At 34.7% G+C, this 27,403-nt stretch overlaps 3 protein-coding genes across 15 annotated transcripts; 2 read left to right on the top strand and 1 right to left on the bottom strand.

Annotated features, from left to right (window-relative positions):
* The first annotated feature begins 79 nt into the window (after nucleotides 1-79).
* Nucleotides 80-7,121, top strand: LOC143424134 (membrane-associated guanylate kinase, WW and PDZ domain-containing protein 1). 9 transcript variants are annotated; one of them, XR_013101890.1, is made up of 12 exons: nucleotides 81-327; nucleotides 1,224-1,303; nucleotides 1,385-1,610; nucleotides 1,684-2,087; nucleotides 2,164-2,352; nucleotides 2,541-3,681; nucleotides 3,761-3,896; nucleotides 3,964-4,506; nucleotides 4,580-4,750; nucleotides 4,828-5,343; nucleotides 5,479-5,550; nucleotides 5,633-6,065. XR_013101890.1 is itself a non-coding variant. In XM_076896034.1 (11 exons), the coding sequence occupies exons 2-11, from the start codon at nucleotides 1,255-1,257 to the stop codon at nucleotides 6,084-6,086; spliced, it is 3,147 nt and encodes a 1,048-aa protein (XP_076752149.1). In that variant the 5' UTR covers nucleotides 80-327; nucleotides 1,224-1,254; the 3' UTR covers nucleotides 6,087-7,121. The 9 variants fall into 9 exon arrangements, 4 of the variants coding, with proteins under 4 accessions (XP_076752149.1, XP_076752147.1, XP_076752150.1 ...); XR_013101892.1 differs by having other exon boundaries at nucleotides 82-327; nucleotides 4,828-4,962; nucleotides 5,224-5,343; nucleotides 5,479-6,065; XR_013101893.1 differs by lacking the exon at nucleotides 5,479-5,550 and having other exon boundaries at nucleotides 82-327; nucleotides 4,828-4,962; nucleotides 5,224-5,343; nucleotides 5,922-6,052.
* A 593-nt stretch (nucleotides 7,122-7,714) lies between these two features.
* Nucleotides 7,715-17,333, top strand: Dome (cytokine receptor domeless). Of its 2 annotated transcripts, XM_076895932.1 has the most exons (13): nucleotides 7,715-8,334; nucleotides 10,493-11,087; nucleotides 11,425-11,724; nucleotides 11,841-12,149; nucleotides 12,225-12,382; nucleotides 12,466-12,637; nucleotides 12,723-13,031; nucleotides 13,118-13,266; nucleotides 13,344-14,235; nucleotides 14,314-14,460; nucleotides 14,536-14,626; nucleotides 14,703-14,772; nucleotides 14,867-17,333. In XM_076895932.1, exons 2-13 carry the CDS (start codon nucleotides 10,508-10,510, stop codon nucleotides 16,277-16,279), a joined length of 4,590 nt encoding a protein of 1,529 aa, XP_076752047.1. In that variant the 5' UTR covers nucleotides 7,715-8,334; nucleotides 10,493-10,507; the 3' UTR covers nucleotides 16,280-17,333. The 2 variants fall into 2 exon arrangements, with proteins under 2 accessions (XP_076752047.1, XP_076752048.1); XM_076895933.1 differs by lacking the exon at nucleotides 10,493-11,087.
* Nucleotides 17,334-22,202: 4,869 nt separating this feature from the next.
* On the bottom strand, nucleotides 22,203-27,147 carry LOC143423824 (adenosylhomocysteinase-like 1). Of its 4 annotated transcripts, none has more exons than XM_076895414.1 (11): nucleotides 27,021-27,147; nucleotides 25,560-25,607; nucleotides 24,776-24,860; nucleotides 24,481-24,674; nucleotides 24,072-24,396; nucleotides 23,862-24,012; nucleotides 23,633-23,785; nucleotides 23,397-23,562; nucleotides 22,988-23,234; nucleotides 22,790-22,910; nucleotides 22,204-22,720 (listed from the first exon to the last, which is right to left on the bottom strand). In XM_076895414.1, exons 1-11 carry the CDS (start codon nucleotides 27,120-27,122, stop codon nucleotides 22,714-22,716), a joined length of 1,599 nt encoding a protein of 532 aa, XP_076751529.1. In that variant the 5' UTR covers nucleotides 27,123-27,147; the 3' UTR covers nucleotides 22,204-22,713. The 4 variants fall into 4 exon arrangements, with proteins under 4 accessions (XP_076751532.1, XP_076751529.1, XP_076751530.1 ...); XM_076895415.1 differs by having other exon boundaries at nucleotides 24,481-24,662; XM_076895417.1 differs by lacking the exon at nucleotides 25,560-25,607 and having other exon boundaries at nucleotides 22,203-22,720; nucleotides 24,481-24,662; nucleotides 27,021-27,128.
* Between the last annotated feature and the right edge of the window lie 256 nt (nucleotides 27,148-27,403).

Raw genomic sequence — 27,403 nt, 5'->3', positions numbered from 1 at the left:
CGTTCCTCGAATTCTTTTAAGGTAGACTGAATCCTCGTTAAATAGATTTCGCGGTTGAATATCGCGCTACAGGGACTGGTATATGATCCAACCACAAGGTGGTGCTCAGACCCAGACATTAGTTAAATGCCTTGGTTGCGTGCGGTGCAGTATTGTGTGTGATGTAGTTGTGTGACGGGCGCGAGTACGTTTCACTCCATTATCATTTCGAAATGATGAGCGTTTCCGCGGTCTCCAAGTGATTCAGTGCCGAAATATTTCAGCCCGTTTTTTACGGCTGAACCACGATGGTTGAATCAATCGGGGATTGTATCGAGAGAAATCAGCGTAAGTAGATTCTCCTGGAAAAAATGTATCTACGGGATGTCTGTTTTACTAGTTCGTGCTGTCGTTATTTTCTACTTTGGTGAGTTTAGTACATCCACGAATCGTGGAAGATCGCGCAAGTAGGAGCGGAAAATGATGTTTCGATCCTGCCAAGGGAAAAACGGAGGCCCTCGGAACTCGGATCTTTCACCGCGACAAAAAGCTTTATTTACAGGGTCGGGAGTCACCGTCGTTACTTTTCTAGATAGAAAGTTGCATTCAATGATGCGCGATATGTGGGCTACGCACAAGCTCTCTCGGGTGAATGCATTCGTAAGAATGCATTCACGTCCGCCGTGTGTCGAGTTCCTCTCCTGCTTTATGTAATTTTACTACGGACACCTGTCTGTCAGGATCTCGAGTATCGTATGAATATCAGGCATTCGGTGCAACAGTGTCAGGAAGCGAGTTACGAGTTTACCGACCACCGTACTCGTCTCTCACGTCTGTCAGATCTTTTAAATAACTGATAAAAAAGTTTTCGGCTGTCGGGTATCACCGATCTCGATAACGCGATTACTGGCTAGCTGCATATTACTTTACGATTCTAGTAGACCACGGAGAATGTTTTAGAACGCCGTGTGAAATGTGTCACAATTCGTGAAATGTAATCCGCATAATTCTGATATGGTATATTGTTACTGATGGTATATCATATCTCCTACGATTATTTGTTGTATCTGTTCTGCATTTTCTTATACCATTCTGTGCATATTAATGCTAGAATTATCGTACAATTTTAGTAAAAAATCGGGGATCACAATTCCAGTCATTTTGTTAGCTTTGATAATAGTTATATTATTAAGTTTAATGTAAAGAATATTTTATTTAAATTAAATATTTTTACTATTCTATAGGGTATTAAGGTGGAATTAAAGGAATTATAAAATGGCTACAAAGACAGAAGACAACGCATCCATTGATAATACCAACGATGGTATGAAGTTGATTACTTTTCAATGTCTTTAAATATAATGACCTGTGTGTTTGTATATCTCTATAATATCTGTAATTCCAGGAGAGAGCATGGACAAGGAGGTATTAGCAATTAGTGGAAATGATGAAAGTAGTCATCGTATTCCACCTACATATTTATATAATTCAGGTTCTGACCAAAATACAGGGATATCAAATCAGGAACAAAGCAATAGAAATCGTAACCAAGCCACAGAAGATCAATTAGGACCTTTACCACAAAACTGGGAGAAGGCTTACACAGATACAGGAGAAGTTTACTTCATAGAGTACATATTATTTAAATTGTGTTATTAGAAAATTATTCAAGCTGTACTTATATATTTGTTGATTATTTTACAGCCACAATACGGGTACCTCCCATTGGTTAGATCCACGTTTGTCTAAATTTCAAAAAAGATCTCTTGAAGAATGTTTGGATGATGAATTACCTTATGGATGGGAGAAAATAGATGATACCCTTTATGGTACATATTTTATTGACCATGTAAACCGTAGAACTCAATACGAGAACCCTGTGTTGCAAGCTAAACGGGCCCAACAAAGTTTAGGGGATAGAAAGAGTCCCAATTTTACAAGAAACCCTGACAAATTAAAAGGGCATAGAATAAGAACAACCTTAATAAAGAGTTCTAGAGGACTAGGATTCACAATTGTGGGGGGTGATGACTCGGTAGAAGAATTTTTACAAATTAAAAGCGTGGTACCAAATGGTCCAGCATGGTTGGATGGAAAATTACAGACTGGTAATATAAAGTCACATTAAGGAAACAGTTCTGTACTGTAAGATAACAGTTCTTCAAATATGTAATTTTATTACAGGGGATGTCTTGGTATATGTTAATGACACGTGTGTCTTGGGTTTCACACATAATGAAATGGTAAATGTTTTTAAATCAATTAGTAGCGGTGAAACTGTCACATTAGAAGTATGCCGCGGTTATCCATTGCCATTTGATCCAAATGACCCAAACACAGAAGTTGTTACTACAATTGCTGTTAATGCACCAGGTATCAATCTCATTTGATAATGATATAGTCATCCCTTAATTTATGCAAAGTATTGATTGTACACGGTATTTTACGCGATTAAAAATCACTCGGAATTTATTATCCGTCACGTAAAAGTTGTTAAAGTATCACATAAATCAAGGAATGACTGCATATTTTTATCAGAAAAATAAATTTCATTTTCTCAGATATTTTAACAGAAGATCCCAGAATGTACATGGACTTGGACCCCACTATGCAAAGTAATGGTCGATTTAATTTTTTGGATTCTACATTCTTGCCAGTGCATAGTCTTCAAAACGGTGAAAACCTTGCCACAACTTCCGTTAATTCAATGCCAGATCTTTGTATTTCGGATAAGATCAATACAATCAAAAGACCTAGTAGTACAGATATTCTATTATCCGAAAGCAGTGATTTAAACGACTGCAAAGACTCCTCGATGTCTTCCAAACCAGAATTCCTCAGTATTGCGATAGTGAAAGGTACTATGGGTTTCGGATTTACAATAGCGGATTCTGCTCACGGTCAGAAAGTGAAGAAAATCTTAGATCGTCAGCGTTGTAAAAATTTAATGGAGGGCGACATTTTGGTTAATATCAATGATATAAATGTAAGAAACATGTGCCACTCCGAAGTGGTACAGGTTTTAAAGGATTGCCCTCGCAATGAAGAAGCATTGATACACGTGCAGAGAACGACATCAAAATCGAATGAGAAGAAGGAAAAGAACTCTCAGGATTTTTTTAGAAGTAAAACACCAACGGCTGATATTTATAGCACTCAAACAAAAGCTGTTGTACCCAGTCGACCGAAAACACCACTTATTGATACTAGAAATCGTCCAAAGTCTCCTCCCGGTGCGATCAGATCAAATTGGAACGAACAAAGCGAAAACGAATTAAATCCACTAGATAACAGATACAAATATCCGGAATATACGCATGGCATGTATTATAGTGATCCATATAAAGCAAATATTACGAACTTAACTGACAATTTTGTTACAATGACGAATTTGGACGATGATTCTGTAAGAAATGGTGCGAAAAGAGATTGGATTACAAATGATAAATTAAATATAAATAATGATGTATACTCCATCGATATACCTCATCACGATAACATGTTAAAGCAAAATGGATGTTTGCATTCTGATTACTATAAAGATTTGTATACATCTCAGTCTCATTCACAGTACAGCGAACAAGATTATAATGTATACTCTATTGGCCAAGAGCAAAACGTTGACACCGGTGAAATATGGGATAAACGAAAGGAGACGACTAGTTTTGAGCACGAGCAACCACATTCCAGTTCGATACCACGGTAACAAATTTTTTAATTGCATTTATATACGTTTAATGCAGCTTCGCCCAAAATATAAGAACTCTTGCTCATATTTTAGGTATCCTCAATATAGCAACGAGTTAGTATGCCCGATCGTGCCTGACATAGAATGGATAGAGACATTGGTAACGCTAGTAAGGCAAGATACAGGATTCGGGTTTAGAATAGTTGGCGGTACCGAGGAAGGATCTCAAGTGAGTTAGAAAGTTGCTAATACTTTCGATTAAAGGAAACAAAAAGTATTGATAATGTGATTGTCAGCAGGTTTCAGTTGGACATATAGTACCTGGTGGGGCGGCAGACTTGGACAACAGGTTGAATACAGGTGATCTAATTATGTCAGTTGACGGTGAGAGCGTTATGAATTCGTCACACCACCACGTTGTTCAATTGATGATAGCCGCTGCTCAGAATGGTAGAGTTACTCTGGGAATTCGGCGACGGATAAATGCCCAAGAACATCTTCCGGAAAATCTTCAGACTCCGTACAATAGACAAATGAATCTCCAATATCCTTATGACGTGACGGTCACTAGAATGGAAAATGAAGGTTTTGGTTTTGTTATCATTTCGTCAGTTAATAAAGCTGGTTCAACGATAGGTAGAATAATAGAAGGTTCACCCGCGGAAAGATGCGGCCGACTGAACGTTGGGGATCATATTCTTGCCGTAAATCATGTAGATATTACGAATGTTTGTCATAAAGACATTGTGAATTTGATTAAAGACTCAGGTTATTCCGTTACTTTAACAATTGGTTACCCACTTGACGATTGTTGTAGTAATACGTCTCTATCTCAAAAGGTATTGTTTAATACTTTGAAACAGCATGTATAGTCGAATATAATAATTTAACATACTCAATAACTTACTTCAGGATGAACCAGCCTGTGATGGAGATGGCGGTCAGTATCATGCCGTTGAGTTAACTCGTGGAACCAGAGGGTTTGGTTTCAGTATTCGTGGGGGGCGTGAATTTCAAAATATGCCATTATTTGTCTTGCAAATTGCAGAGAATGGTCCAGCATCTATAGATAATCGATTAAGAGTAAATATTTGATACTATTTAATTGTGAAACATATACTTAATTATATAATTAATGGTGTTTTAATATAATTTGTTAGGTTGGAGACCAAATAATTGAGATAAATGGAATCAATACTAAAAATATGACACATACAGAAGCTATTGAAATTATACGAAACGGTGGACCATCCGTACGACTTTTAGTCCGACGCGGTTGTCAGATGCCTTCAGTGGTAGGTGCTCCTCCACACCTCTACGATATGAATATATGAAATTAACCATCCTAAATAACAAAATATTAATATTAGAAGCATTAACGATATTTACTTCTGCAAGTGATGATACTAATGCTAACGTTGCCTCTGTATAACTTCCCTTGATAATTTTATACAAAAGCTTCAGAGTTTAACATTAGGTACCATAATAAGAAAAACAAAACATTTAAGACAATACGAAAAAGAAAAGAATGATTGCAAGAGGTTGTTTTATTGCAGTGAGAGTTAGATTAATACTGTTTTACAGTACTGTGACATTTGGTACAGAAATATCTGATGCAAACGGGAAACAATGTGTTATATTGTATATTTTATGGAGTTGGTTATACATATATGTAGGTATGTAGTAAGATATATACTTTTTATATGCGACACGTCGAAATCAATTTTTACAACACTCGCATGTCATGCAGCTTTTATATTTGATAATATTATTTACGTAAATATCAAAGCTTCAAACAACACTTATTGCAGTTCAGTAATATTAATACGAATACCGAGGACATGGTTGTTGATTCTTTAATGAAATGAGTTATACTTTATTAGGTAGTATTAATATTAATTATTACATATTCTGATTGTAATGTTTTGATAATTAAAATTAAGAAGTTTTTTATATACTTTTAAGTTGAAGGAAGCAACGTGAGAACGACTTTTCTTGCAGCTATGAATGTGACTTGTGAAAAAGTCCGATTTATAGGGATGATACTTGCTCATTCTAACAAAATTGGACTGGTGCTAACTCTGTATTTAAAAGATCTAATTTCTGAAAGAAAATGAATATTAATTCATCCTAACACGTGTGATAGCTTGAGAGTACTGTGCCTTGCGCGTGTTCCATATTTAATAACAAAATTACTAAGTAAAAGCTTAAGCTTCTGAAACAATTATAAATTTTTTATTGAACTTCGTTGTAGAGTAATCTCACAATCGACCAAATAGGTATCCGACCGATTGACGAGGGTACCCCACGCAGGCATTTATTGAAATTACACGAGATGGGTGTGCACCCTAAAAAACGTCAGAAAGTACGGTTTTTCATTTTACTCAACTGCTGTTCATCCAAAAATAGATATTTATGATGAGCAAACATTTAAATGAAAATGACATTTTAGTCATGATAAGCCCATATATTTTATAGGATTAAGTATCCAACTCTCGAAAAAAAGAAAAAAAAACGAATTTCCAAGATTTTCTACCACTTAAGGGTTTTGCATTTTTTGTAAAATTTGACACTGTAACTTTGTACCGAAACTAATTGTATAAGCGTGAATTAATGTAAACAAATACGATAGAATGCAAATGTCTATGTGATACGATCTATTTGTAAACGGCAAATAGTATCGGTATCAATAAAGTATAGGGAAATCATGTATTTCAATGTCTATATAGGAGGAAGATTTTGCATTGATATCTTTTTTAATATAGAAACTTAGAGACTGAAAAGTTTCCTCTAAATTAGATGTTTTCATACTTTACGAAGTAATTATACGTATATACGCTCAGAAAGAGATGTTTATATAAATTCACGATAAAATATTAACCCTGGTCATGGTGAAATCATATACTTTTAGTGTATGTACACGCAACTTCTGAAGAATCTCATTGAATTTATTAATTGACGCTTTATTGTCCTACCTTTTGAGCAGCATTCGAAAGAGAATATCGTCGATGTTGTTTCGTTTTAAGTATTTATTATAATTGTATGAAAAATATATATATATATAGCGTATAGCAATAATTAAATTAAGTACTGATACAACCAAAGAAGCAAATGCACTTACTAACCATTTTGGGATGCAGTACAGAGGATCAATATAACAAGAACACGTAACTGCATTAACTGTTTAAAAGCTTTCGTTCAGAATGTTATCCTTTCCTTATTGATTACACAACAACGTTTCTAATAAACTGACGACTGTGGAAAGGAGACCATGAATGAGATCGGACGAACTTTCTTTACCGAAATAGCTGCTTCCGGTCTTTTTGCGATACTAAAATGCGTCAAGTGTATAAAAAAACTAATATATTTTTTTACTAGTAAGTCAGTAACGACTAAAAAAATGTTATTCGGTAAAATGCAGTGAACGAATTAAATAAAGACGAATTAGACTATATTTTTTAACCATCTTAATTATAAAAAAGAAATCAGCGTTTTAGGAAATTGGAATATACGCATGAAATTATCGTTGTTTATATTTGCTTAGATAAGCAATTTTTCCGTGAATGATGTCAACAATAAACCGTGGTAAAATGACGTACATTTTACCTATATTATAGCTATTGTGTTATTTTTTATAATTAAATATATATATATATATATATGTATACAGATATAATTTTGTATATATTATGTAGGATATGAACAAGTTAAAATAATTTGTAAATATATACATAATAAAAAATTATGCGACATTAATAGATAATTATTAATAGTTATAAACTTCGGAAGGGAAGTAATAATTTTTTTAATCAAAATGTATGCGACCATTTTTGTAATCTGATCATTAAAAACACTCCATGTCTTCTGTAGTTAAATTAGGATATTATCTCTCGCCAACGGACATTGTATAAATTAATTAAAATCATTTACCATTTCATTCTGTGATTTCATTTGTAGTGCGATTGAGTTTGCATTTTAGAACCCAAAACATGACGGCAAATTGAGGATTAATTTTAAAAGCGGCGCCTATTAGGAGATATCGCGGTCAACAATGAAGCCTGCACCTACATTTCCAAGAATGTGCGCTTGTCGCTTGTGACGTCAGTCAATGTCGTCAAGTTGCAACATCTGAAAGATTCGATTTTTATGCTTTTATCTCCCGATTGTTTTGAAACGCTAAATACGTCTAATCAAAAATATCTCCGGGATTTTGTGTATTCCCGAATTATATAACGAATTTGCGTAATCGTTTTTGCCCCGGCGTTGAATTTGTTGCAAAGAATCATTGACATGTTGGTACCACTGTCGATTGATTGGACGTATTTTACCCAGAATATGTATCATATATATTTATTTCTGGGTTCCTCTGGGCGAATGTAAACAGAATTTTTTCGCAAATATGAAGTGACACGGCCAATTTATGCGGCTGCGACTCGTGCGTGGAAGCTGCGACTCGTGATACCGTGCCGACTGTCTTAGCAGTTCACGAGGGCTCAAGTTTAGTCTTGAACGTGTTACGGTGACCAGAAGATATACCCAGCGGGTAAAACGGGTTTGCGTTCGACCGTTCGTAGTGTGTTAAGTTCAGTGAAGTAGTGTGGAGACGGTTTAGAATACATGCCAGTGCAATGAGGGATCTGCAGAAATTCGTCGATTGCTTGCTGACGGTGAGTAGCTGAAAACGAGTGGCACCCACGTATGACTGCTTTGGACTTTCCCAGTTCCTGCAAAATATGTCGTATTGGTCAGTTTTTCTGTGAAATAAGCGTGCGCTTTTCGATCGATTTACTTTCCTGGTTGATCAAACACATATTTTCTACACGCTAGATAGAACATGCTGCGACGTTTCGTACATTATGTACGATGCATTTGTTCAATGTGTTTGTAATATGTATGTGAGGCCAGCATTCATGAGATCGCATACACTCTTGCGTGAAGCTACACGGACATACATACGCGCAACAAGGCAGAATACGAGATACTGGCATCTACATGGAACGCGTTACGCCGTGGGTACAGCGTATGCTCGTAAATAAACGATTGTAATGCTTTTAACGTGATACGCGTCTCAAATATCTCCAAGAATGCTCCATAGTTTCATAGTAGAAATAACTCTGCCGTATTGTACTAAATAATTTCTTTACCAATGATGTACAGCTATATATATATATATATATACATATACGTGTCTTTATACGCGCATGTGTATGTATTCTTTCTTTTTTCCCCTTCTCACTAACACTACCATCGTGATGACTGTTTTCGACTTATCAGCTTTCCTATTACTCGATAATTATTCTTGCAGTAAATAACAGCAACAACAATTAACGATAAATAAGATTTGTTAGGAAATTATCAAAATTATGCTAATATAGTAGATTATATTACTTGCGTATACGATTTGTTCTTATTTTATTGCTGTTGTACTCTTATTTCCTTGAATTGAAGTTACTGCATTACATGTATACGTATATGTATATATAAATGTATGTGTTTGTATTTATAAAACGTTTTTTTCTCAAATAATAGGGTGTTATACACGTTATTTATTTAACATTATATTTTAAGTACTTTTCCTTGTACACATTGTTATCACTATCTGTTGCACTGTATAGTTTTGAGTGGATTTAATCCATGTGTAGACCTTTTTGCAAAATAAAATTTATAACAATTTCTATAATGAGTTTAAAATGATCAATCTTGCTAGTTAATATATTATATCCATTAAAAGGAGTGGTTTATTCTTAGGGCTGTAATAACATAAACCCTCGCAAAATCTTGTGTGAGCTATATATCAAACAATGGTATTCAATCTACTGAATGAATAATTCATCCCACAATCTTTTATCTGAGCAAGTTATCTCCCTGATTTTAGTTTGTTTCTCTTCTCATTTGGTATGCGTCTATGGTGTAACATCATAGCATACGAAAGTATCAATTCAATACATCTACATAAATAAAATTTAAAGTACATGTCCATGGTACTGTATTGTCCGCTATATTTGCCTACAACTATAACACGCATATCAAGCATACTTTGCTTTCTTTATTCTAAATATTTTCATTTTATTGCTCAATACCTACCATAACTATCTCTAGTGTACAGAAAGGCTATTCATGCTGGAAGGTAAAGTTCAGAACGAGTTACTGGAATCATAACATAAAAACCATTATACCTTATTATATCTCACTTTTTTTAATATAAATGTTTTTGTTTAATTACTTAATGGCACGAATGCTAATCAGGTTAAAAGGTAGAATTATTTACAATTCATTAGGAATTACTGGAAGTATAACATAAAAATGATGAGAGATGATAATCTTATGACCTGGAATTTATCAATCAGTAGTTTACTTATTTCATCTTATTGATTCTAGTTCTATATTCAACTCCTTAAACATAACGATTCAGTTGTAGCTTGGCTTCGATATTGTCTGTACTGTTGCATGGCATCTTGATATATTTCATCCCTTATTTTAGATTATTGTGCATTTTATATTTTCGCTATTAACAAAACCACTACTAATCAGACTATCAAAATCTATATAAGCATTATAAAACTGTAAGTATATTACAACGTAAATATTTTTTCACAAATCTTATGGCTTTTAGCTTTTATGTACTGTTCAAATAAGTACCGGATTCATTTAAGTTATTAAATGGCTAATTTTCATTCCATGAGAAATTGTTTTGAACAGTACACAAGAGTTCATTTGTTTCCTGTGTCCGAGTCCGACAGTCACATGCGCATTGCAAAAATATATACAGCAATGTTAACATTTTGTTAAACAATGAGAATGCAATACTTTTTTATTTCTTTCTAGTGATGGGAGCACAAGATGTCTTCAACCAAAGCAGATCCCAAAAGACTTCGACAAGAAATGTTTCAATTCTCACAACCAGGCTTTAAAAGTGCATTAAAGCATGATAATGTTAATAAATGTTCAAACGAGTGTAGAATAACAGAGACTCTGTGCTGTGGTTCAGAGAAATGTGAAAATAATAGTGCACGTGTAACAAGTACCATTTGTCTCCCTCAAAAGGTAGACATTATTAATAGGATAGAAGATGATCTGTGTGACACAGCTGAATTTTCAATAACTATTAAGTATTCGTCTGATATATGTTCAGTTAATCATTGTATGTTAAGCAAAGATGTTAATTCTAATTGTAATTGTGATATAATGTATTGTGAAAAACGCAAACAAATCTCACAAAGCTATTTGTGTTCTATATATAATTTATGGAGAGTTAAAGCGGATAAAAGTCTGCCATTACCGATTACAAAAAGAGTCGGTACACAGTGGAGGAATTGTTTTTGGAGAATATTTTTAACCCCTCTCATTGTTTTATTATTATGTGCAACACTATGCAGTGCGGATTCCAATCAATGTGCAATCGGTCTAGAAACACCTGGGAGTAAGTTTAATCAACAAAATACTATCACTTTTAATTAAAGAAATGCATGCTTAATGAATTTAAGAAACAGATTCAAATTGGTCTCATGCTATTATTGCATTTGTAACTTACTACTGCAGCTGGGTTTATAAATAATACTCGCATCTTATTTCTCCTTTTGGAATTCTAGTCTTGGTGCTAAATGCACATATCTATATTTAATACACTAGATGTACAGTATAGACTAAAATTTGGAGTACACCAATTGTATATTCTATTAAGTACTTCATTTAAACTAAAAATTATACAATAATTGGAAATGCAAATCTAATTTCAATTTAACTATTTTTTCTTTTAGGAACTTGGCCACAAGGTGACATTGTTCTTGAATATGGCCAGCCATTGAGAATACTTTGTATACTGAATCAAACAGTTATTGATGCTAAATTTCCTGGGAAAAATGCCTCAGATCTTGTATTTTCTCGCAACAAGAAAGAAATATTACCAGAATTTATAGAAATTGTTAATGAAACTACTATATCACTATATGTAGAGAAACCAGAACCTGCAGAAGACATGTATTATTGTAAATTAAGACTACAAAATAATCATAACAAGCCACACGAACCAGTTTGTTTGAATAAAGTTGTAATTGGCTGTAAGTATTTTTTAAAAATATAACACTATAATATAGGATTATTACAAATTACTTTAAATTAAGGAATTGCGTAAATATGATCGAGTTATTAATTGTAACTTATTAATTATTAACAGTTAAACCTCAGGAGCCCCATAACTTTAGCTGTATATCTTATAATTGGGAAAATATATCATGTACTTGGGTGCCCGTCCAGAATTATGTTACAACGAGATTTACACTTGTGTTTAAACTGCCGGGAAGAGCGGGAGGTCGAAAATTATATCCATGTCCGCAAGAACATCAAAAGCAAAATTCATGCCTGTGGGACCCGTCTACAAATCCAATTTATCGACAGCCTTACGAATATTACACATTTATATTAAACGTAGAAAACGTTTTGGGGAACGCCAATTTTACATACAAGTTTCATCATTATGCTCATGGTTTGTATTTATTATTTATTTAATTTTGCTATTGTTAAAGTAGTCCGAATTCTAGCGTCATGTGATTGCTTCTAGTTATCCCTACAAAACCAGCTAATTTGTCAGTTATTAATAAGACATGCGACAGTGCATTATTGCATTGGAGTGTGCCTTATCCAATGCAAAATTTTCCACCTGGATTATATCATAGAATCATGTATCAAAATCAATGGGATCATCGGAAAACTTGGCAGGTAATATGATACTACATTATATTGATAATGATACTAATGTATTGATAATGAAAGGCACGCTCACTGATAATGAACTTAAATAGGTAATCAATATTACGAATGATATTCACTCAAACAAGAAGTATTACAATCTTTCCGGTTTGGAGTATGCTAACACTGCATATGACGTACGAGTTTTTATGAGAAGTGCCGTCGCAACGGGGGAAGATAAATGGAGTCAGTTTAGCGACGTTACTTTCAGAACATCGCCTAAATGTAAGTTGTATCCCCTGTAATTTTAATCTCACGTTTAGGTATTTCCTGAAATGATTTTTGCATTTTGATGTATTTGATATTTTAGTACCTGGCCGACCTCCAAAAACCGATATTGGAAGCTTTGAAATAGCAGAGAACAGTGCTAGCAGGGATGTATATTTATATTGGCAACCTATACCGGAGTACTTAACAAATGGAGACCATTTCAATTATACGATTGATCATGTCGAAGAAAATGGGCGAAAAGTGTCACTTGTTCCGAACGAAACTACGGGGACTTACGCCAAGTTCAAGGGAATTAGTTTCAGCAACTACAGATTTGAGATTGTTTCGGCAAATGTTGTCGGAATTAGTAAAGATCGTGCTAGAATTTTTGTACCTAGTCAATACGAAAGTAAGATCGTAAAAATGAAATGAAACTATTCAGCGCTTAATTTATAGATTATTTATGTAATGAGTAATAATGCGTTCACATTACAGTACCACATGAACCGATAGCATTTACAAAAATTGCGTTTGACGGAGGTTTATATGAATTATCATGGAAACCACCTATTATGAATAAAGAAATCACAAATTATACCATTTTTTGGTGTGATAACGAACGCGATCGTCCTTATCAGTGTAATGTACGTATTGTAACGTATTTATTGATTGCACTGGCTTTGCTAATATAAAGTGTTACTATTAATTGGGCTGTTTATAGGGTTATCTGGATTGGGTGCATGTACCAAGAAATACAACGATTTACAATATGACAGTGCCGGATTCCGATAAAGTGTATCAGTTTGCGATTTCTGTGAACACACAAAAGGGTAGTAGTGGCATGATATGGGCGTCATGCACTGTAATACATAACAAAGTCGTCGGCAAAATGAAATCTGTCTGGATAAATCGCATTGCTTCGGATTTCATCGAAGTTGGTTGGAAATTAGATTGTTCGGATCGGATTGGAATTGTAGAGGGATTTAAGATTTATTACTGTCCTATCGTTTCGCCGTATAATTTGAATTGCAAAGGACCGAAACTCAATAGGACGATTAGAGCTGATCCTCATACTATTCATGGCATCGTAAACAAGTTGAAGCCGTATACAACTTATAGGTTGGTCGTTGCTGTTTTAACCAAAAGCGGGGAAGGATTGCATAGTGATCCTTTATATAATACAACGCTTGAAGCTGCACCAACTACTCCACCGCAAGACGTGAAAATTGTTAACGTGACGAATACGACAATGTACATCACATGGAAACCACCGGAAGCGATGAACGGTGTATTACGATATTACGAGGTTTATTATAATGGCCGTGCGCAAAAGGTTGAGGAGGCGAATCATATCGAACTGAAAAACTTGTCGGCGCATACGAATTATAGTATTAGCGTAGCAGCGTGCACTGTATCTTGCAGCGTGAACTCACCTGTCATCCATAAAATTACGAAGATCGGAATACCGGGAAAGATTAATTTACCTAATGTTCGTTTTATGAATTCAAGTCAAGTAATTGTCAGATGGAAGAAACCTCAGTACGCCGCTGGCTACTTGAATTATTATGAAATATCTTCGAGCGACGGTGAAATACAAAATAGCACTGGAACAGGTAACATTTTGAATGATAAATACATTTCCCATCCCTAGCGTGTTCCCATCTCTAACGTTTTGTTGATAAATGTTACAGAGACACAATTACCTATCCCCGACTGCAAAACTGTAGGTCGAGAAAGATTATATCAATTTCGCGTGAGGGCTGTTAACGTTGCATCGAATAACTTGCACTTGAAAGGTCCGTGGTCTGAACCTGGTGAAGGAAACTGTTATAGTGATGGTAACTTTATATCTGATTGCTTTGTTTTTCTCTTATAATTGAAAACAATTATTTACCGATTCTATTGCGTTATAGGACCATCGTTTAGCGTGTGGGTTATAATATGGGTTATAGGAGGTGTTAGTATTGTGGCGATTCTCCTTTGTCTTGCACATGTATCGAAGCGGTAAGTATAATTTCTTTCTATAAATCGTTTTGTATAGCAATTGAAACTTATTTACGTACGTTTCTATTTATCATAGGATGTGGTTGAAGTGTAAAGCTATGCAAGACGTTGAAGTCAAATTACCACCAGGGTTGGCACCGAATATGGTATGCATATAAGAATAAGCCAATCATATTAACAATAAAAAATAAAAATTTCTTCCTTATATATACATGTATATGCATATCTTTTTGGTTATAGAAGCTTCTTCAGAAGGTGGGCGAACAACATATACGGCAGTCTTCTGCTGATTCAAGTGGCTGCTCGACTGGACAAGAATCTGTTACGTCTTCGCTCACGTCGGATTCTCAGGTTTCGAGCGATAGCGGTACAGAGATAGATCCGATGCCTGTGTCACCCAATAAATTGCTCGAAACGTTACCAGCTTGGGAATCTTCAAGTCTACGCCAGAGAAACGTTGGGATCACTAGGCCAGGATTTACCGCGGAAACAGCACGCTGGGATTCGTATGTCAAAGTTACAAAATCTGGGGAGCCCATTATGGGAGACACATTATCTCTAGCGCGATCTACGCCGAATTTAACTGATAGCACAGGTTATACAACCTCGCAACATACTTGGTCCTCGACCGGTTACATTAGCATGCCGTCGTCGGAGGAACTGTCCAGTAATCCAAGTCCTGTTCCGAAGGAAATTGCAACTGCGGGTGGCTACAGTATCATAGGAACGGTCCCTAAGTCTGTAAAGTCAAAGTCCGAGGATGTTGACAGTGATTTAATGGAATCCACTGCGGGCACACTGATACCTATCAAGTCTACGAATCCGTACATATCATTGGCGGCTTTGGAGCAGAAACAAAAGGATAAGAAGACTATCGATTCTCTACGTGATTTGGACGAGTTAACGTTTACAGAATCAAACAAACCAACTAAACTGGAATCGTTAACTCCGTTTTCAACTTCTGAAAATATTTCTAAACCATACGTGCAAACAGGTTTGATCGATTCGCTGAAGAAGCCGTTTACCCTAAGCAGTGTGGACAGCACAAGGAGCACGACGATGTCCACTCCGTTTGCAGCAACTTCTTTGACCGATTCGTGCAATAAACCGTTTGTTTCTTCTTTCGCAAGCCCAACCACTCTGGCGTCCACGCTAGATTCTTCATCCAAACCGTACGTATCGGTATCCTCGATTCCTGAAATCTCGAAGAAGTCAAACCTTCAAGCAGCCACGTTGGATCCTTCACAGAAGACTAGCGTGCCTCAAACTTCTACGATCGATGGATCGCAACCGTACGTACTCGCGAGTTCCGTGTTTCAAATGTTACAACAGCAACCGAGAGGGAAACCGGAAACTCCTGTTACGGAAGTAGTGGAGGACGAAACGGGAGAAGACACCACAACGACGTATCCCTTGTGTTGGCAGGCCAGTACGAAGCCAAGTCCAAAATCGGATGTGGAAAAACCGATTATCGTGACTAAACAGAGTACTGGATACGTTACTATAGCAGAGAACCCAAAGCTAGATCAACATAGGACGTCAACGCCGTATGTACAACACGAGAGGTTTGAGAAGCCACTGCCACAAACTGCTACCGGACAGTCAGATGAGCAATATAGTAAAGTGACTGTTGTGCCAAGTACTATTCAATAAAAAGGGAAAAAGGTGCAGACGATATCAATTGTGGCAGTGCAGCTTGTGCGTTTTATCGCTTTGTATAAACATTTCTTCGACGTAGAAACGTTTTCTTTTTCAATGAACTACGATGGTGCAATACGATTTCACGTTTGTAGGTGCTTTCAATATGTAGTTGATGACAATTAAGTTCTACATTTGTTTTTACGAATACATACTGTCTAGGTCCTCGGAGGCCTGAAAACTACTAAATTGGATCACGAAACGTGCATTTTGTGAGAGATTACGAGCATCGCATAGTTCTCGACTCGTGTCTACGTCGGTGTGTTGAAAATTTTAGTGTTTCCTGAGATTCTGTACGAGACAGCATGGTTCGATGCTGGGTCAACGACCGAAAGAACAAAAACGAAAACGAAATTTGGAAATGGAGAGTATCGTATATAATGATATATTTGGCACGGGAACACGTTGAAACATGAAACGCCCTCATTTGTGAAAGTATGTACAAAATGAATTACTTTTGTATAAATATACATACATATATATATATACATATATACGTATATATATTATCGTGCAATGTGATGTGAGAATCACTAGCAACGCCATAACGTAAGGATTATAGATCGTAAGTAAATTATGTGGCATACAGTCATCGACAAAACAGCTCGTTGTTATCCGAACAATCAAATTTTTTGCTGACTATCTATGGTAGTATAACAATTCTCACTGTAGACGGATCGTTATTTAATCATTGTGAAGCTTATAACTAATTCTGCGCAGTAGTATTAACGTTTCAAAATAACTTTAAAATTATTCGAAATTGTAAAGAACCGCTTTCGTTCTAAAATCTTTTACACCGAATATCATTAATTGCAAAAATATCATTTCGAAACATATTTGTTTTGTCCCATTTTCGGAATAAGACAAATGTTCATAATTAGTCCAACAAAATTTTTGCAATTGAATTGCTTACTTGCAACTATTGAGAAGTTATCCTAGGTGGTTTCTATCTCTTTTGTTATTAGTACAAAAGAGAGTGAAATTCCTAGTTCGAATCATTCGTATATTACGTACAAGAATTGTATCGATTTTCTCGTTGAACTGCATTCGTACACGCAATTCGTTTATCTGTGTATATATAATTTACAAATCGTTCCTGTAGTACCTTACTATTGCTAACAATGATTGAAAGAAAGTACGCAGTAAAAAAAGAAAAAAACTATGGTAACAAGTACAGGGTCAAGGATAATAAGATAAGGAAAGACTAATCAAAGTGCAGATTTTGAGATCAATTAAATTTTTTGCATGTTTCTTATATATTTCATTATCATTTGTGAGCATTCTCTATCTTTTCTATTTTAAATATCTTTGCTGACTGTGTTAAACATTTTTAATTGGATTTTAATTCCCTTTAAAAAAAAAAATTATTTAAAATACACATAGTATTTGCACGTTAACTTCCATTGGCAAATAAATTGTTTAACATTTTTTGGTAGAAATCATTTTAAGAGCACAAAATTGTTCATAGATTTGAGAGAAGTTATTTTAACAGTCAGCAAATTGTATAAATTGGGAAATATACTGGACTCTATGGACAGTAATTAAGCGATCCATTTTGCAGAAATTTTAAGGAACTATGCAATGCCATTGTGACGTTTATGCTAAAACAAAACAAGAATATATATATATATATAATTATATATATATGCATAATACCTTAAGCTAGTCATTGACGGGGTACATGAGTTTTGACAGGCCTTTTTTAATGCTTATTGTTTATGCTTTACAAATGGTTACTGAATAATTTCTCTTTTAAACATCGACTTTATTCATGATTTTGTTAAGATATTGTTAATTTGTTGTTGATAACTGATGACATATCATTTGATCCTAAACTATTATGAAGCGAAACACGTTAATTAATGTACTGATCAATGTTTGCAACAATGTATTTGTCGATGAATTTTTATAAAGATCTATATTATCAATAATATATATATAGAGAGAGTAAATGTAAACAGACAGACAGAGAGAGCGGGAGAGAAAAGAGAGAAAAATTATTTTTCTCACGTTCTGATGAACATTCACGAATCGCTTGTATTTTACCTCGTGTTGAACAATCGAATAACTCTCTAAATTCTAATATAAAATATATAGATTTATATATCAGTACAAAAAAAGGCCTGGGCGGATTTTCGCAGTTGAGTCGTTTCACAAGTCCAAACAATTTTTATTGATAACTTTATAGAATGTTAGTTTGCCCAAGTGTGTAGGAAAAAAACGTACGAGGCGAAGATAAAATTATGTAACGACGAAACCGTTGTTTGGATTTGTGAAATTATATTGAAAAAGAGAAACTCGATAATCCGCGGAACTTTCTCTGGAGCGAGCTTACGTATACTCGTAATGTTATATTGTTGTTACTAAAGAGGGGAGCCGCTAATATTTAATGAATCGCGTATAACATGTAAAAAAAATGCCGCTTAGTTCGTAACGATATTAAGTTGAGAAAAAAAGAAAAAAGGAAGAGCGTTTAGGGTAACGATAGACTAAAGTCTACGCTTGAACGTGGTCAATGCGTGGTGAATGCATTAAATTTAATTTTGCATTCGGCAGTGTAGATTGCATCTTCTTTCTTTTTTTACATAGGAACGTGCACGCAGAGTGTTTAAAAATACAACGCATATGCAATTTAGATGCGACACCCTGGGGCGAAATTTTATTGTCGTCGATTCATTTGAAAACGATTGCCTACTCATAGGAAAGATCGTTTAAGCGAAAGAGTAAGCAATTAAAGTTAAATGGAAAAGTAAATACCGGTAGTATATATCGTCGGTTTATTGTTAAAATCAGATTAGTAGCATTTCGTTAATTTCGTTAATGAGGTTTAAAAGGTTTTAACGTACAATAAAATAATTACTATTATTAACATAATTATCATCATTACAACAGTTGAAGACCGTTTTTAGTAATGGAAATGCACTTAATGTAACAGTGGCAAAAATGTACTTTCCTTCTTTCGGCAGTAAAGCCGACGATATCGTCGTTTTTCTAAAATGGAAAGCGAAATGCACGAATGCACGCAAGAACTCGAAATATGCTCACGTCGAGATAATTAAGTATTTTTCAACGTAAAGGCTTCTAGATTCATTTAGAGAGTAAACGAGCGCATCTACTTTGTTAGGTTTTACATGTCTACATTGTATATATAATATATCTATTATTATCTATTTTTGTTACATATTTATAAAAATGAGAAAAGAACTACTTTATTGCACACCACACATATATATGTATATATAGCCTAGCTTAAAAAAAGAAGAAAGAAAGTTTTGAACGATAGAATTGCGGCTAAGCTATTTATATATATATGTATATATGTTTGTATACATAGAAGATATATATCGATGATTTACGTGACACGTGTAAGACATATTTCTATCATTAAACATTTACCTTTATCGATTATTAATTTGCCTTGCAGAGATCAGGCATATATAGAGCGCCGCGTATATTCACGATTTCTTTTTTCTCCCTCTTTTTTTTTTATTATTATTATGTAATCGAACAGCCCTTGTATAATTTTAGTTGAATAGTTGAGTAGCTTGTTAGGATGTCTATAATGTTTATGTTATATATTTTCATCGATACTGCGGGAGCTCAGTGTAATGGTGAATCGAGAATTCGATTGAACTAAAAGTCAATGTTGAAATTAATCGGTACATATAAAAATATTATATATGATGTAAAGCAATCTTAGTGCAATGACTCGCAATTATAATTGATTTTTGTAAATATTATTAAGTACTCCCTCATTTTACTTGTAATATAATAGTGCCGGTGATCTGCTGCGCGACCATATCTATCATGTTTTTGTCTGAGCTCCCTGGTTATTAAAATTTATATTCATATATGCATATACATATATATATATACATATATACACAAATATAATCTAAGTTCCTTGATTATAAATTTATATATAAATATATATATGTATATATTTATATATTCTGAGTGCAGTGAATTGTTAATGCAAATTTGTTGTTGACGTAGTAGTGAATGAAGATATTCGAAATTTTGCTCTACGTATTTTTACACGTGCCTGTTTGTTTCTGTGGTAATGAAGGTAATGAAATAGCTCTGGATATTTGCAGTAATTATTCTACACTTGAGCAATATTAACGTTCGCTTAAGCGGAGTAAATATTATTTCGGTTTTACCAAGGATCAACGTCCCGGAAACACCAAGATGTCTTTTTTGCAGAAATACACAGACACCGCGCTAATATTAACCGTGCTAATATTAATCGTGGAATACTGTGACATGCAAGTCTCTGCTCTTGAATCATTATGTTACGAATACCAGTTTCAATAATTACTATATCGCAATAACGGCCGGACTGTTTATGCAATTAAGTAAATTGACTTACTGTTATCGCAAATGGCAGTAGTTTAATTAATATCTCTGGGCGTTAAAAAGTATAGAGAAAATTAAACCGGAAAATGAGATGAATTCGACGACAGTATTCCAAGATTGATAGAATTTTTCATAATAATCAATCTATGCCGAGCTAACTAGATATTAATTCGAATAAGATCTTGTACAGAGTATTGTAAAATATATTTTTACTACATTTTTTTTGGTTTTATTATTTATTTCTTTATAACGCGAAATTGTGTTTTAAGTTCGTCTTTTTTTTTTGTAGACCGCTGCTGTTATGCCATTATATGTATGCCATGCCGTTGAACCTTGCCATTTACGTAGGTTCAGTTTTACGATCAATCCCAAAGTCAGTTTGTTTTTCAATACTCATATACGGATCGCAAGAACTTCTTGTAAAACTTTATCTTTCAATGGATGCTGTTGATAAACGCTTCAGGAACCATTACTTTATAACAATTATGCTGAAATATATAACATTTATATCGACGTGTTTTCTTATTAATTATCACAATGTATTCCTTCATCGTTCTCGATTATTATTTCTTGTGCATCGATGATGAATAGAATTAAGAAAATTCAAGATTGATACATACTTTTATTCGTGCCATACACTTCAACGTTTGGCCAACATTCCTATTCCTTTCTATGTACAAGATACAATTACAATTGTACATTAAATGTTACTAGCTTATACAGACAAAAAGGATCGACTTTAAGATGTATTGTCGTATAAAGTCTTTAAACGTGTATATTGCCCCATACTATTTGGAAACGAATACTTGACTATGTTACAGTCCATATATGTGCATCTATAGGTAGTCTTTATTTAGTTCTCATTCTGCTAGTGTATTGATTTTTTATTTCCCTCTTATTGTGATTATATCCATTCATGTATAAAACATTGACTACAGTTACCATATTTAGCATAATCAATTCCATTACATGCTTAGTATTTCTCACTTTGGAACTAAATTAGCACAGCATTTTTTAAACGGCGATTGCAAATACAAAGGTACAAAGATTGACTAAAGGAATGAATGAAATCCAACTACGTTTCTATAGTTGTTTAATTTTAGAAAATGAGAATATCTTTTGAAAGGTATAGGATATATAAATCAATAAGGTAAAAACGTAATTGGGTTCAAGATATAATAGATGTTTATTTATTTCCTAGCTTTTTATTATCCTATACTTTTTTATGGAGAAATGATATGACCAATTATAAAAGGGTCAGTGTTTTTTACCCACATTTTACTAGGTTTTCTTAAATAATTATGTACATAGCTTCTGTCTGATTTGTAGTTAATTTTTACACTATTTTGTCCAGGAACAAAAATATTAAAAGAATAATTGTCAAACGTATTATTGCTGATAATTAGTCAATTTATGGTTGTTACTATACTTACTTCAATTATCCTTGCATATGTACATACCTTTAATGTTAATAAAAACTATTTGGAGTTTGCTGGAAATAATATTGTAACAGATCGAAACTAATCTCAATGAAAATTGTCGGAAATGCGTTATGTGTATAGATCTGTACAGGGTATATTTTTTTCTAAAATCTTTTCCAGCGAAAAATCGGCATTTGATAAAATGAAATTTGGTCTAACCGAATGTTTGCATAAATATTTCTATGCATTCACAGGGCATAAATTAATCATTGCTATACAGTTGTGAAGGTTAATTCAATATATGTACATATATGTACCTGGTGTAATTTCTGGTGGTTGATTATTTGCAGCCAGTATCGAGAAGCTATCTTGTTTAGAACCACATAGAAATATTTTTTGGAATAGAAGTAAAATAGCCTTTTAGAATAATATAGAATAACTTAAAAATTATGTTAAAGATAACGTGAAACCTTATATGTTTCCATAAATCTTGATAAACGAAATTAATAGAAGAAACTTCGATGAAACGAGACATCTGGTTTCTTTAATACTCAGAAACGCAAGTTTTTAATGCAGCATATACTGTACCATGATAGGTGTCCACATAATTTAATAGCTGAAATAAAAGTAGATAATATTTTCAAATGACTAAAGGTAAAGAAAAATCGAGATATAAAATGCGTACCGGTAATAGTTAGGCTTAAAAGGTCCAGCCTTATTAAGTCCCATATATTTAGCTTGTTCATCTGTTAATTCGGTTAAATGCGCATCAAATGTTGGTAAATGCAACGATGCCACGTACTCATCTATTGGATTACATTACTGTCTTATAGTTCATTACGATTTAAAAAATAACGGCGCGAAAAATTGCGATCGTGCTTACCCATCTTTTTCGGCAATAGATAAACGTCGCTCTTATATCGCCCTGGAGGCGCGTTGAAAAGTTCAATTAGTGCTAACGCTTGAGTAGCTGCTGTAATCGATACAACGAACGACGGAATGCTGGAACAAGACAAGTTGACTAACCGACCTTCCGCCAATAATACGATGCGCTTTCCATCTGGCCAGATAACATGATCCACTTGAGACCTTACTTTTTCCCAAGTTAAATCAGGCGTGCGTAAACTGTTCTGTTAAGAACATATTAAACGAGTCTTAATGTTTTACCAATAAATTCTTTTTTTTTTTGTTCTGAAATATAAGAAACACGAGTTTTTCCCTACACAAACTCTAATTGAAAATCTAATGAAATTATTAAAAAAATTAACTGTACTGTTAGAACTTGAACGTACAATATCTATCTCGGTATTACTGTGTCCCATATTGCACACTACGCAGCCATTTTTCATCTTATCCATATGTTCGCGCGTAACTACGTTCTTATTGCCAGTTGCAGTAATAACGATATCTACATTTCGAATAACTTCGTTTAATTTCATTACTCTAAAACCATCCATGCTGTGAAAAATGCAAGCGTGAATAATCATGTTGTAATCGTAGAATTGTACTTTCTTTGTAAACCATCTACCTTGCTTGTAAAGCACAGATTGGATCGATTTCAGTTATATAAACGATACATCCTAAACCTTTAAGAGCCTGACAACAACCTTTACCAACTTCGCCATAGCCGCAAATTACGACTTGTTTTCCACCGAACATGATATCTGTAGATCTCTTCAAACTGTAATAAGGTGCGTTAAATAAAAACAATTGTCTGGTAGCACTTAGCTGAAACTTCTAGTTAATCGTTAATTTACCTATCGATAATACTCTCGCGGCAGCTATAAAGATTGTCAAATTTGGTCTTTGTTACGCTATCATTAACGTTCATGGCAGGGACGGATAATTTTCCTGCTTTTGATAATTGGTATAATCTATGTACACCTGTCACACTTTCTTCAACAATTCCTAAAAATAATTCGCATTAGCGTTATCCGCTATTGTCATAAAAGAACCGACTGGCAAACCTTGGATCATTTTAAACATGGTATTATATTTTTTGAGCATCAAATGTGTCGCATCTCCGCCGTCGTCTAATATCATATTGGGTTGCCAGTTTTCGGCTGCCACACATTTATCGATGCACCACCAAAAATCTTCCTCTGTTTCACCGCGCCAGGCGAAAATTGGATAACCAGCATGGGCAAGAGCAGCAGCCACTTCATTCTGAGTGGAATATATGTTACACGCCGCCCACCTAACTTGTGCCCCCAAATGTACCAGGGTTTCGATAAGAACAGCAGTTTGAGCATTGATATGAGTGCATCCCACGATTTTAGCATTTTTCAATGGCTAATTTGAGACAATTATTTATCGTTAATATACATGTATTAACATTGTTTAAATCCGCTTTTGTGCCGTCAAACAATTCTATACCTTATCGTCTGCAGCCCGTTTACGAAGTGCCATAATTCCTGGCATTTCCTGTTCTGCTATTTCTATCTCCCGTCTACCAAATGCATGTTGATTAATATTACGTACGCAAAAATCCATAAAACCAATTTCTGTCTTTTGAATCTTTTCACGAGGAGAGACATCATCCTCATCCGACGAGCTTCCTGTATAAGATGCTAAAGATAGTAAAAATTAATGGAGTTAACTCTGACGAACAAGCAGTAATCGGTTGTACTTGTTAAATGCGCAATGTACTGTAATGAGCGTATCTTCATACCAGAACTGTAACTGTCTGTGCTGCTAGCTGAGAGGGATCGACTACGATAACGGCTAGACTTCTTCAAGGCTCCGGACTTGGAATCCTAAACATTTAAAAGGTCGAATCAATTACGGAACGATGAATATCAGGCGTTTCGAAAAGGGTTACGACGGATGGAAATGGACTACAAACAGAAGAATGCGAATGAAGCTACGTTTACTTGACAGAATGGACACAGATTAATATAGACGACGCGTGGTAGTTCTTTTAGTCTGTATTGGCTGACATTATGCCATTGACATGTTATTTACATATAATGGAACAAAGTGAATTAATTCCGCCGATGGTGTTGCAAATTTATCTATGTTGCTCATCAGGGATGAGCAATCTTTTTTTTGCGACAAGTCAAAGCTCGAAATTCAATGGGCTGCTGCAATCACAGCGAGAAGAATACAGAAAAAAGAACAAATAAAGGATCCAATGAGATCGACGTGATTTCGATTCCATTAGATCTTGGTACTCCAGCGGACGTAGACAAATGATCGGTGATCAACGAGTTGCTCATTTCTGATGATGAAAAATAAATGAGTCATTCATAATTTCCATTGAATTTTGGAGAAAAGATCGTCTTATTATTACCCTGTGTTTGATGAAAAGGCAAAAATGATAAATCCATTGGCACATACCAGATTTACGTATATCATAGGAATTAAAGCAGCTCTGAGGAAATTGCAAGGATTGCTCAATGGAGAGGAGTACAAATTTACTTTGTGTATTTGTACACATATATATTCTTACTTACTAATTTTGTTCTCGCGCCGTGAAAGGCATTATTTGATGCCTCTAGGCTCTGAAATCACAACAACCACCATTTCATGATTCAAATTGGATCAAACTTTTATAATACAGTCCGTAGTTTGGTACAAAGCTCCCAAAAGGTAGTATATTTTTTACATAAAACTTGTATCGTATATAATACAAATTTTATGTATGCGAAAGTATCTCCTTTCTCTGTTTTTCAATCGTTCCTTGGTTATTTTTTCATTGCGCTCAAGACACTGGTTCAGTAGTGCTAACTGTGCCACGCCTATATATGGTGTATTTAGGCTTGTAATGAGCGATGCATGAGTGATTGGTACCGAACCTACGGACTACTGTGTGAATAATGCTCTATATGTAAAATAATATAAGCGCCTTGATTGCAGGCAATACGTGTAATAGCATGCAAATTGCCTTTACTTTCTCTATTATTAAAGATTAAGCTATGCAATAAATATTGTGAATTTGTACAATTATATAACTTTTCATCATGATATAGTTAGTGTGCTAAAATATTATTATGCAGGGGAATATAAAAAAATAGAGATATATGAAATGAGAAAAAATTATCGAAACAAGAAAAGTATTAAATGATAATACATTCTTTTGTCGCGAAGACTTCGAGTTTAAAAACAGTTCTAAGTATTTAGATAAGACAATGTACTTAGAACGTCGATGTTTCAAAGGATGTATTGTTCGTGGCATCTATACGTAACTCGTGTAATTATACGAGCTGTCTGCAAGTTTCATGCTAATTATCATAACATTGCTCTTACAACGGATTAGCTGATCGTTATGAATACCTATTAAGTATATGCACAAAACATTCTTTCATTATTTTCTTGTTGTATGCGTCTAAAATTATTCAATGACATTGACTCACAAAAACTGCTTAAATTCTTGTATCGAGATCAGAAAATTGTTACCTAATTCTTCGGGGGACTACATTTTCATTTAAAAAATTTTATGATCACTTTCAATACGCTTCAACGACAGACCGAAGCACTGGCAATAAACAAAAGCTGTATATAGCAGATCGTACGTCAATTATTACCATGTGCTGGCATTACATAACAGCAACATGTGGTCATACGACTCGAAAGGGTTGGGCTGATAGATGTGACAGAAAAACAAAAGATAGGTAATGGAAGAGAAAAGTAAATGAGAGAGATCTTGTACAAGTGATCTAATAAGATACACGATATCGAAACCGTAACGAGGAAAGTTTAGCTCATTCACGGATAGATTGTTCCTTCGCAAGGCGAAAGTTCATGTTTGGAAAAAATATTCTATTTTTTTTTAAACGATTTAATTAGCTAGAAACTAGTACGGCGGTAAATACAATATACTCGTGGTGCTGTACTGTCATGTTTTCGTACTGTGACAGCTCGAATGAGAAAAGTTCGCTTGTTTATACATTTGACGGTAATATTCTTTAATTCACCTTGGTATTTGATGCTGGATCGGTGACAGGTCCATCGGTGACGGTATTTCTAGCCTCTTTCCCTGACGACGTACTGTTTGCAACATCCCCGCTGTCGGCCATTTTCGGTTCGAAGTCGGACTAGTTCGTTCACCGAGAGACAGGTGGCGCATTTATATACCCGCAGTAGCGTAATCACGGTGTGCTTACGGCTAGGCGGCCTTTCATCGATACGGTTCATAAATAATTGATTCACGTAAATAAATAACAGCAACACCGATGTATCCTGTCGTTCTGGCAATTTAGAAACGACGGATTTGTCTCGACAAAAATATATATCTCGTCAGAATACTCGAAGCTTACAAACGCGTAACGTTTGCGCTCGTCCGATTCGAAGTACATTC

This window comes from Xylocopa sonorina, chromosome 5 (genome assembly GCF_050948175.1).
Source record: "Xylocopa sonorina isolate GNS202 chromosome 5, iyXylSono1_principal, whole genome shotgun sequence".
Lineage (NCBI taxonomy): Eukaryota > Metazoa > Arthropoda > Insecta > Hymenoptera > Apidae > Xylocopa > Xylocopa sonorina.
This window is presented reverse-complemented; position numbering and strand designations above follow the sequence as displayed.

Excerpts from the sequence above, each read along its gene's own strand:
- LOC143424134 (XM_076896032.1), top strand. The coding sequence starts at position 1,255 with ATGGCTACAAAGACAGAAGACAACGCATCCATTGATAATACCAACGAT. Across the intron at positions 1,611-1,683 it reads GGAGAAGTTTACTTCATAGA|CCACAATACGGGTACCTCCC; the intron begins GTACATATTATT and ends ATTATTTTACAG. Across the intron at positions 4,751-4,827 it reads CTATAGATAATCGATTAAGA|GTTGGAGACCAAATAATTGA; the intron begins GTAAATATTTGA and ends ATAATTTGTTAG.
- Dome (XM_076895932.1), top strand. The coding sequence starts at position 10,508 with ATGTCTTCAACCAAAGCAGATCCCAAAAGACTTCGACAAGAAATGTTT. Across the intron at positions 11,088-11,424 it reads CGGTCTAGAAACACCTGGGA|GAACTTGGCCACAAGGTGAC; the intron begins GTAAGTTTAATC and ends TTTTTCTTTTAG. Across the intron at positions 14,236-14,313 it reads ACAAAATAGCACTGGAACAG|AGACACAATTACCTATCCCC; the intron begins GTAACATTTTGA and ends TAAATGTTACAG.
- LOC143423824 (XM_076895414.1), bottom strand. The coding sequence starts at position 27,122 with ATGGCCGACAGCGGGGATGTTGCAAACAGTACGTCGTCAGGGAAAGAG. Across the intron at positions 25,608-27,020 it reads ATCCAGCATCAAATACCAAG|AGCCTAGAGGCATCAAATAA; the intron begins GTGAATTAAAGA and ends TTGTGATTTCAG. Across the intron at positions 24,397-24,480 it reads AACGGGCTGCAGACGATAAG|CCATTGAAAAATGCTAAAAT; the intron begins GTATAGAATTGT and ends GTCTCAAATTAG.